This window comes from Otolemur garnettii, unplaced genomic scaffold, assembly GCF_000181295.1.
Source record: "Otolemur garnettii isolate 467f Iridium unplaced genomic scaffold, OtoGar3 scaffold00043, whole genome shotgun sequence".
Taxonomy (NCBI): domain Eukaryota; kingdom Metazoa; phylum Chordata; class Mammalia; order Primates; family Galagidae; genus Otolemur; species Otolemur garnettii.
The window spans coordinates 9812361-9823737 of record NW_003852438.1 but is presented as its reverse complement, the minus strand read 5'-3'; the positions used below and the strand labels follow the sequence as shown (position 1 = coordinate 9823737).

The 11377-nt window shown below is 37.5% G+C and overlaps 1 protein-coding gene across 1 annotated transcript; it reads right to left on the bottom strand.

Annotated features, from left to right (window-relative positions):
- Positions 1-9024: 9024 nt before the first annotated feature.
- LOC100962783 (olfactory receptor 6C2-like) lies at positions 9025-9960 on the bottom strand. The gene has a single exon (XM_003790659.2). It carries the CDS (start codon positions 9958-9960, stop codon positions 9025-9027), a length of 936 nt encoding a protein of 311 aa, XP_003790707.2.
- Between the last annotated feature and the right edge of the window lie 1417 nt (positions 9961-11377).

Sequence of the window (11377 nt, the reverse complement as noted above, 5' to 3'; positions counted from 1 at the left end):
GATTCTGGTTATTAAACCTTTGTCAGAGACATAACTTGCAAATATATTCTCCCATTCTCAGGGCTATCTGCTTGCTTTACTTGTGTTCTTGGCTGAGCAAAAACTTTTTAATCTGATGAGGTCCCAGTAGTGTATTTTTGATGCTGCTTCAATTGCCTAGGGGGTCCTCCTCATAAAATATTCACCCAGACTGATTTCTTTAAGAGTTTTCCCTGCACCTTCTTCTAGTATTTTTATAGTTTCATGTCTTAAGTTTAAATATTTAATCCAGTGAGAGTCTATCTTATTTAATGGTGAAAGGTGTGGGTCCAGTTTCAGTCTTCTATGGATCGCCAGGCAGTTCTCCCAGCACCATTTGTTAAGTAGGGAATCTTTTCCCTACTGAATGTTTTTAATGGTATTGTCAAAGATCAAATAATGGTAAGCAGCTGGGTTCATCTCTTGATTATCTATTCTGTTTCATACATCTACCTCTCTATTTTTGTGCCAGTTGCCTGCCATTTTGATCACTATCAATTTATAGTATAGTCTGAGGTCTGGTAGTGTAATTCCTCCTGCTTTGTTTTTATTTGTGAGTAATGTCTTGGCTATTTGAGGTGTTTTCTGATTCTATATAAAATAAAGTATTATTTTTTTCAAGATCTCTAAAGTATGACAGTAGCTTTAATAGGGATTGCATTAAAATTATCTATTGCTTTGGGTAGTATGGACATTCTAACAATGTTGATTCTTCCCAGCCTTTAGCATGTTTTTTTTTCCATTTGTTAACATCTTTAGCTATTTTATTTTCTTAGAGGTTTATAGTTCTGTTGATAGAGATCTTTCACATCCTTTGTTAGGTAAACTCTCAAATACTTCATCTTCTTTGGCACTACTGTGAATGGAATAGAGTCCTTTACTGTTTTCTCAGCTTGACTATTGTTGATATATATATAAAGGCTACTGATTTATGAGTGTTGATTTTGTAACCTGAGACGTTGCTGCATTCCTTGATCACTTCTCAGAGTTTTGTAGTAGAATCCCTGGTGTTTTCCAGATATACAATCATATCATCTGTAAAGAGTAAAAGTCTGATCTCCTGTGATCCTATATGGATACCCTTGATTGCCTTTTCTTCCCTAATTGTGATGGCTAAGACTTCCACTACAATGTTAAAGAGCAGTGGAGACAATGGGCAACCTTGCCTGGTTCTTGATGTGAGTGGAAATGATTTCAATTTAACTCCATTCAACATGATATTGGCTGCGAGTTTACTGTAGATGGCCTCTATCAGTTTAAGGAGTGTCCCTTCTATACCAATTTTCTTCAGTGTTCTGATTATGAAGGGATGCTGGGTATATCAAAAGCCTTTTCTGCATCAATTGAGAGAATTGTATGGTCTTTGTTTTTTAATTTGTTTATGTGATGTATTATATTTATGAATTTACATATATTGACCATCCTTGGGACCCTGGGATGAAACCCACCTGGTCATGATATATAATTTGTTTGATGTGTTGCTGGATTCTGTTGGTTAGTATCTTATTGAATATTTTTGCATCAAATTCATTACAGATATTGATCTATAATTTTCTTTTCTTGTTGGGTCTTTTCCTGGTTTGGGTATCAGGGTGATATTTGCTTCACAGAATGTGTTGAGAAGTATTCCTTCTTTTTTTATGTTTTGGAAAAGGTTAAGTAATATAGGTACTAGTTCCTCTTTAAAGGTTTGGTAGAATTCTGATGTGAAGCCATTTGGTCCCAGGCTTTTCTTTTTAGGGAGATTTTGTATAGTTGATGCTATTTCAGAACTTGATATGGGCGTGTTCAACATTTCCACTTCATTCTGGCTAAGTCTTGGGAGGTGGCGTGCTTCCAAATATTGGTCAATTTCCCTCATATTTTCATATTTCTGAGAATAAAGTTTCTTGTAACATTCATTAAGGATTTCTTGAATTTCTGAGAGGTCTGTTGTTATTTTGTCTTTACCATTTCCAATTCATGAAATTAAAGATTTTACTCTTTTTTTTCCTGGTTAGGTTAGCCAAAGGTTTATCTATTTTATTGATCTTTTCAAAAAACCAATTTTTTGATTTATTGATCTGTTGTATAATCTTTTTGTTTTCAATTTCATTTAATTCTGGTCTAATTTTGGTTATTTCTTTTCTTCTTTTGGGTTTGGGATTGGAATATTCTTCCTTTTCCAGTTGCTTGAGATGTCTCATTAAGTTTTTAACTTCCTGTCTTTGCATTCTCTTGAGGAAGGCTCGTAATACTATAAATTTCCCTCTTAGGACTGCCTTTACGGTATCCCAGAGGTTCTGATTACTCATGTCTTCATTATCATTTTGTTCCAAAAATTTGGTAATATCCTTCTTAATCTCGTCTCTGACCCACCTATCATTCAGCATAAGTTTATTTAGTTTCCATGTTTTTGTATTTGTATGCAGATTCCTGTTGTTACTGAGTTCAACTTATATTCCATGATGGTTTGAGAAGATGCAAGGAAGAATTTCTATTCTTTTAAATTTGCTGAGGTTAGACTTGTGACCTAAGATGTGATCAATTTTGGAGTATGTTCTGTGGGCTGATGAGAAGATTGTGTATTCAGTTTTGTTAGGATGAAATGTTCTGCAGATGTCTGTTAAATCCAAATGCTGAATGGTTAAGTTTAAATCTAAAATTTCCTTTGCTTAGCTTCTTATTGGAGGATCCGTCCCACACTGACAAAGGAGTGTTAAAATCTCCGACAGCTATGGTGCTGGAGGAAATCAAGTTGCTCATGTCTGTTAGAGTCTTTCTTATAAATTGAGGTGCATTCTCATTGGGTGCATAAATGTTAATAATTGAAATCTCATCATGTTGAGTGTTACCCTTAACACATATGAAGTGATCATCCTTATTTTTCCTTAATTTCATTGGTTTAAAGCCTATTGTATCTGCAAATAAAATTGCAACACCTGCTTCTTTCTGATTTCCATTTGCCTGGAATATAGATAACCATCCCTTCACCTTGAGTCTATATTTTTCTTTTAAGGTAAAATGAAATTCTTGTATGCAGCAGATATCTGGCCTGAATTTTTTATCCAGCCAGCCAAACTGTGTCCTCTAAAGAGGACAATTTAAGCCATTCACATTAATTGAGAATATTGGTAAGCCTTGTAGATTTTTGGATTTTGAATTTTTTGAAAGTCCAGTGGACATTTTCCATCCTTTTGCCACTGTGGAAGTTGGAATTTGATCAAAAGTTTCTGAGTGGGTTTACTTTTGTGGTGGAGGATTGCACTGGCATTATGGAGTATAGGTCTGAGAATATCCTGGAGAGCTGGTTTAGTTATGGCAAATTTCTTCAACATGTGCATGTCATTAACGTATTTAATGTGTCCATCATAAATGAAACTCAGTTTAGCTGGATATAGAATCCTGGGTGGAAAGTTATTTTGTTTTAGGAGATTAAAAGTCAATGATCACCCTCTTCTAGCTTGAATGTTTTGAGCAGAGAGATCTGCAGTCATTTTAATATTCTTCCCCTTGTAGGTTAGGTTTTCTTATGTCTGGCTGCTTGCAGAGTTTTCTCCTTCATATTAACTTTAGTGAGGTTAATGATGATGTGCCTGGAGGATGTTAAGTCATGCTGGGGTTCTGAAATTGTCTGCTATCTGAATTTCAGAATCTCTTGGCATGTCTGGAAAGTTCTCTGTCATGAAGAAGACCCTCTGTGCTTTGCGGAGGAATTTCGTCGCCTTGAGGGATTCCTTTAAGGCAAATTTTAGGTTTCTTAGAATTATCCCAGAGCTCTCTGAGAGAATGATCTGTTCTTGCTCTCCATTTCTCTTCCTCTTTGAGAGTTTGGGAGCATTCAAAAGCTTTGTCTTGAATGTCAGAAATCCTGTCTTCTGCTTGGTTCATCTGCTACTGAGGGATTCTACTGTATTTCTCACATTTTTGAGGGATGCAAATTCTTATCAAAATATTTGGTGATTTTGTCTTTGAATTCATTGAGTTCTTGAGACAACTTTTGAAATGCTCCTTGAATTTCTAATTCCAACTTTGCCTCTATTCTATTAATCTTATTTGCAATCCAAATTCTGAATTTGATTTCTGATATCTTAGCCATCTGTTTCTGAGTGGGATCTTCTGTTGTGTCTGCCATAGCTTTTCTTGGGGGCATTGATTACTCTCTGGTTATTCATGTTACTGGAGTTTTTCTGCTGATATTAACCCATGATTATTTCACAACATTTGGCTCGATGAGCAGATAAGGAGAAGTTGAGTTGTGGGCTCCAGGAGTTGTGATTAACTAGCCCTTTGCCCAAAAGCTGGGACTGGTGTCTGTACCTTTTCCCCTAGAACTTTGCCAAGGGCCTGTACAGTCTACAGCCTGAGAAACTGTAGGCCTGCTTGGTGTGGTGGGGCTAAGTGCCTCTGTCTTGTTTTCAGTCCAACCTAGTGAATCAGTTACTCTGGGTTGAAGTCTCACCTGTGGAGAAATATCAGCAATTAAGTCACCCTGCCCCCCATAGGCAACAATTGGAAAAGGAAAATCAAACCCTCCCACAACCACACACCCAGGGTACCACTTTGAATAGTGCTTGGGTGATTGACCCAGTTCAAGAGGTCCAAATCAATTGTCCCAGTCAGCACCAGTCTCATGTGGGAGAGTTCAAAAGGTCTCCAGCAACAAGATATCAGGGGTCTGCTGGCAGCTCAAGTAGGACTCCCTCCAGTGCTCTGTGAGGTCAGAAGGACCCACCCAGCAAATAGATTAGTCTGGGAAGGTTGGTGCCTCCTTCCCCACCTGTACCTCTGTCACACCCAGTCACTGGTAACCCTATAGGACTGTGACCCAGTTCCCACAAATGAGCAGATGCTCCAGGGGTTTGCGCCTGCCTGATTCACAGGGAGATCTATGTCTCCTCAGCCAGGCTGCTTCTCTCTGCCACCATCCAGCAAGGGGAGGTGAGTCCTAACAACCTTGGGTGCTTAATGGAGGCCGGGGTCATTCACTCAGTTCCAGCCCTGCCACTGATTGATATTGCTGGCAGAACAGAACAACTTTGCAAAATTTGTTTCTGTCCTGGCTATATTCCCCTGTGGATCAGACACTGTTTGAGTTCACAGATACTGCAAGTCAGCCTGTTCTTGGCTACAGCTTGTGTTGGGGCTGGCGTGGTTAGAGTTCACACTCAGCTGTCAGTTCCAGTCTCTGTTTGCCCACTTTTGTCTCAACTATTATTCCCCAAGGGCCGGGTGCAGCTTAGGCTCAGTAAAGCAGTCCTCTGGGTCATTCCTGCCTTGGGAATCTTCCATCTCTGGTGGCATGTATTCTAGTCCCCGCTCTCTGCCCAGGCCAGTACTGTGTTAGGCATGCCCTTTACTCATGGGGCCTGCGTTTTTGTCCCAGATGTGTTCTGCCAGTGGCTGCCACTGGAGAAGATTCTAGGCTTCCTCTGGTTGCCCAGAGAGACAGGGAATGTCTGTGAAATATCCTCAGGTGTGTGAGCCCTGTTGTTCCTGCAGCTGTGGCTGCTGCTCTGCACCTTGGGGCACCGACACTCCTTTTGTTTGTATCCTTGGGGTTGCAGCTTGCCTCAGGAGGGCTGATGTGTGTTCTTCATCCTTCTCTCTTGGCTCAGCTCCAAACCATTGGCTTACTTGCTAAACTTCTGTCCTTTAACTCTCCTTGTGGATGGGAGCCTCTCTAGAAAGCTGGCTCCAGGCAGCCATCTTGCCTCTGCCCCCCTTATCCAGTACTTTTATGTTATGTTCTTTGAACTGCTAAGTAGGAAGTAGTGACTTCCATAAAAACCTAGAGAAGACATCTGTGTGTTAAAAGGTTGAAAATGAGAATGTATCAAAATGTAAAGTTCTGTTCTTAATGAAATTTCTAGAGGTCTAGTGATATGGATTCTGATACTGCTAACACCATTGTTGAACAATGTTCTTTTGAAGTTTGGAAGGAAGGTCTGGCTCTCTTAAATGTGTTATTCTGACACATTTACTGAATAACCAGAGGGCTTCCAGTTTTGAGTACTTCCCAGAGCAATATAAAAACTATGGATCCTGTCCAGGCAGCCCTGATTCTTTGCTATTTGGGTCATATGTCCCTGAATGATTTGCCACTTGAAGTTTCTTGTCAAATAAAGAGGGAAGATTTGGCAGGTCCCTTTGGGTGAATAATAATTTGAGCTTTTAGGATTTTGGAGCAAACTTTGCCATTATCTGTAGCTAATGATTCTTTGGAGAAGATTTTCGAAACAGAGTCCTAATAGAGACCAAATTCTTTACAAAGAACCACCAAGTTACCATGCCAAGGTTTGGTGAAAATGGGATTGGTGTTGTCTGAGATAATTCTTAATGCAAAAGTAAGCTACACAAGTGAGTGGCTTAGATTTCCATTTCTCCTATTCTTGCTACATTGTCTTCTGTGTTTCAACCCACACAGTTGGCTTCATGGGTGTTGTTATTACCAGGTGACCAGTGAATAATAAATTGAGAAATTGTCTACAGAAGCTCTGGATGAGACATTGGTAATACCTGAATGGAAACAGTTGTAGAAGGATATAGTAAAATGAAATATTTGAGCTGTGTATCTTATTGATTGTTTTGCCTAGAAGGAAAGATGGCTGAAAATATGGATCTATATTACTTTATGATTCATGGCTAATGGCTTGATATATATTCTGAATCTTGTAAGAAACACAATTGATAACTAAGAGGTATGTATGTGATTTGACCCCTCAAAATGGATACAGCACTGTAAGTATATTTGTGCCTCATGTAAATCTTCACTTAAGACAAATCTCAGAAGATAGCTAGAAATGAGGTGGATCATACTATCCATTCAGTGGGTAATCAGCCTCTTTCTCCTGCTACCCTTTCCCAAAGGGATGATGAGCACAGTGGGCTGGGACAGAGGCATATTCTTGTACTTAGGCCCTTTCCAGATTTCTACTTCCCCATTTATTTCCACTTTTCTAATGCTTGAATTCTTCAACAAATATTTGCTGAATTAATTAAACAAATGAAATAATGACCAAGTATAGTTTTATTAATGAATTAACCTTCATAATGTACTTGATGAAGTGAAAAATGAATCCATAAGTTTCTTTTCTATAATATAATGTAAAAACTGACTTATTTTACAACTCTAAAACTTCTTATTCACCAGGAAGTATGACTGTTAGATAATTTGATATTCAATCAGGTATAATAAGATAGATGCTTATGTTTTTCTTTGTGATGTTACAATTTTGTCTATTGATCTTCAAATTTAGAATGTGCTTGTGGTGATTTCCAGTACTCCTTGGTCTGTTTCTTTTTTTTTTTATGACAATAAAAACATTTTATATACCAAATCCTCTGATATCCATATCAGAATGGTACAGGTGAGATTGTCCTCAGAATTTCATAAATAAGGGATAGTAGTTATAAGTCAATATATCTGAGAATACTGAATTTAAAGTTGGTCACTAAAGCTTTGGATTTGAGTATTGTGTAATGAACAGTGATATTTTTTCAAACTAGAAAAATATAATGGGTAAAGAATTTTTTATGAAGATGAAAGTATACAACATAAATTGGGATAGGTAGTAGCTTTTGAGGGACATCTCATTTTCTAAAATCCTAATGTGGGCTATGGACTTGGGACATTTTCCCTTTAGATGATTAAGAGCCATTTGAAGAAGCTAAGCAGGAAAAGGACCTGTTGAGATGGTTCATGGAATCATCAGAAGAAAAGATGAGATGTAAGGAGACCCATGAGAACATTTTATAATATTGGTGTGAAACGGTGAGAGTTTAGACTAGAATGGTGGCAGGAGAAAGCAAAGTGGGGGGTAAAAGTAAAGACAATTGCATGGAAAGATTTGGAAGGATGATACAATTCTATATAGGGTATGTACATGTCAGATATTGTGCTGCAAAGCCCAAATTATGACTATTATTGGTGATAATTATGAGAATGTTATAGCAGTACATTGTCCAAGACTGTCTCTTTCCTTAGCATGAATATTCTCTAATTTCAGCTATTGGTACAGTTGATAATTATCAACTGGAGTTATTTTAAAAGCCAAGACTAATAAGTACCACAGCTCTTATCATATTTAATGCCATATTCACATATATTGGGACAAGGACCGGAGAGTTCTAGACCTTTGAGTCAGAGCTTGATAGTTAGCATGGAAATCCCAAGATATCTGTGGGAATTTTAGAAATAGTTGTTCAAGTATCCATTAGATTGTTTTTTTTCTTTCTGATTATGAAGATATTTTATTGTCAAATGAACTGATATCTAGAAAATATTTAAATAAGATCAACAAAACTGTTGCTGTGAGTTACTCATGCAAGAAATCCATGAATATAAACTTAGGTCTTAATGGGGTTTCAGCTCATTCATCTATTTCTTTGCTCTATAAATATTGAGTCAGAAAAGATATTAAAAAGGAACAATTTTTATTTTGTTTAGAAAAAAGTTCTAAGTTCCATTTTAATAAAAAGTCGTGTGATGAAATAGTTCCATTTTAGTCTATTTATTCCTCTCTCTTGATGATTATGGAGAAAGCTAAAGTTTAGAATTCTGCTTTACAGTACCTGTAATAGGATCCCTTGCATTACAGAGAGAGAGAGAGAGAGAGAGAGAGAGAGATAAATAAGCCACCTCTACCTACTGTTTCTGGGATGGAAGATGCCAGACTGGAAATAAATTCTGAGATGAATAATTTTTTTCTCTTAAACAGCTATCTGTTTAAAGAAACGAATGAACAAATACAGAACTCAAATTGTTGTTGCTGTCTCTTTATGTTTGAGACATAAGGATGGCAAAGTCTTATTTGGACCTTCTTGAAATTCATTTTTATATTCACTTATAAAATGAACTATTATGAAAGAAGGTATGTTTGAAATGAGACCACATCCCTTATTTTATTCTATGGTTCTAAGAATAATAGAAAAGAAACATTGATGGTTAATGAGAACATACTGTAGATTTGAATTAGAACACATGGTAAAAGAAGAAATATTTATCTGAATATATTTTTCAGTCTTTTAATTCTTTGAAAGAAATATAATCTTTTTCACTGAGTCCCTGAAGGCTTGTTTTACTTGCTTATTCCGGAGAGTATAAATAAAAGGGTTCATCAAAGGGATAACGGAGGTGTTGAGCAATGATACCACCTTATTGATGGCCACTCCTTCCTTAGCTGGCTTGATGTAGATAAAGATGCAACTTCCATAGGTGATGGAAACTACAATCATGTGTGAAGAACAGGTGGAGAAAGCCTTTTTTCTTTGCTGAGCAGAAGGGAGTCTTAAAATGGTCTTGATGATATATGTGTAGGAGACAATTACACAGACTAGTGTGAAAATGAGGGTCAGCACAGCCATAATTACAACAAGTTGTTCTATAAATTGAGTGTCTGAGCATACAATCTTGAGAAGAGGTGATGCATCACAGCCAAAATGGTCAATGAGATTGGAATTACAGAAATCTAGCTGAACTCCTAGGCTAAGTGGTGGGAGTATGACAAGTAACCCAATCAGCCAACAGCAAAGGACAAGAATGATGCACACCCTTTCATTCATGATGGTGGTGTAGTGCAGGGGCTTGCAGATGGCCACGTAGCGATCATAGGACATGGCAGTTAGAAGAAAAAATTCTGTTGCTCCGATGAGGATGACAAAAAATAATTGGATGGCGCAAGCATTATAAGTAACACTGTTATCTCCAGTTGTCATGCTGTATAGAAATCTAGGAACACAGACTGTTGTAAATATTATTTCTAAGATGGAGAAATTACGAAGGAAAAAGTACATGGGTGTTTTAAGGTGATGGTCCACCAGCGTGAGGAGGATAATGATTAGATTTCCAATAATGGTGAGAATGTAGGTGAAAAACAGAAATACTGAAAGGAAAATTTGTAGTTGTGGGTCATCTGTTAATCCTAGCAGGATGAATGTTGTTATTGCAGAATGATTTTTCATCACTGTCTTCAGATATATTAATATAATGAGCTTGTGTTGATAAATCATGAACTTGGAATCTGATGAACAGAATACAAAAATAATAAGTCAACATACTACATGGGGAAAATGCAAGTAGGCCCTTAGAAGCACACTTTTTCATTTTGGTTGAACATCGGTGATGCTGATGTAGAAGCCATTGCATCATGCTTCCCTAGACTCTGCTTTACCCACGTCTTAGAAATGTGTTGTATAGAAAATATTCATTTGAAATTTCATTTCCAGTCTAATGACAAGACCAATTTTTAAGCAGACAGAAGGTACCATGAGGATCTCATAGTCTGCTGAAGTTAGAGCAGCTAACATGGTATCCCCAGTCCTCAGTGTAGAGTAGGGATTGATAAATGCTGATTAATGGGAAAAACATACATATAAAAGTTTTTTTTCTCCAACTTCTAGGATACCAGATCAACAACTCATTCTGATACCCTTATAATATAATACCACCAATGGCTTATTTTGTACTATTTCTTACACTTAGTAACCATTTTCCTCTTCAAATACTGCTTTAATCTCCCCCACATTCTAAAGTGTTCATTATTGTTTGGCTAAGCTGGGAGCAGTATCCCAGCCATGAAATTTCCTGAGTCTCATGCTTTTCCAGAGTTTCTTCTTTTTTTCCCCTTTCATTTATGATAATAAACTGAAATATTTGATTTTCTGTCCCTCCTGTGTATCAGTTTGAACAGCCTGTGCTTTCTTTCATCTCCTAAATTCCTTGTTCAACATTTGTCTGATTTTTTTTTTTTTTTTTGAGGAAGAATTTCACTATGTCGCCCTTGGTAGAGTGCCATGGGATCACAGCTAACAATGTCCTCAAACTCTTGGTCTGGTGTTTAGCTGGCCCATGCCAGGTTCGACCCCACCAACTTTGGTGTATGTGGCTGGCACCTAGCCTGTCTGATTCTTATCTTTCCCATTCCTTCCCAGAAATGGGGCAGACAAATTGGACATTCTGATGATTTTCTCCAAAGAGCAGAATTCTATTCTTAATGCTTCCATCTCCTTATTGGGGTTCCATATTTTATACATAAATATTTTATATCCCAAATGCCTTCTGAGGTTACCTGCCAGCTCCATTACTAACTTAAAATTTATACCTCCAAAAATGAGAAGAGGAAGTAGAGTACCACTTGAGGAAAGAGTTGACCCCTTTACCATTCTTTCTCCAAAGACTCAACTCACACTTGAGAATGTCATTGCTTCCCTATTACATTGCTTCACACAGTGCTCCAGGTACCTCTCTGCCCTTCTTCATTCTGGCTCAAGGATAGACTCAGACTCTGTGCTTATTTCACTGAAGAAAACTTACAATCAGGCACTACAGAAATAGTCAATAAGGACAGAATATGACATGGAGAAGAAATGAAACTTGTCT

Excerpts from the sequence above, each read along its gene's own strand:
- LOC100962783 (XM_003790659.2), bottom strand. The coding sequence starts at position 9,960 with ATGAAAAATCATTCTGCAATAACAACATTCATCCTGCTAGGATTAACA.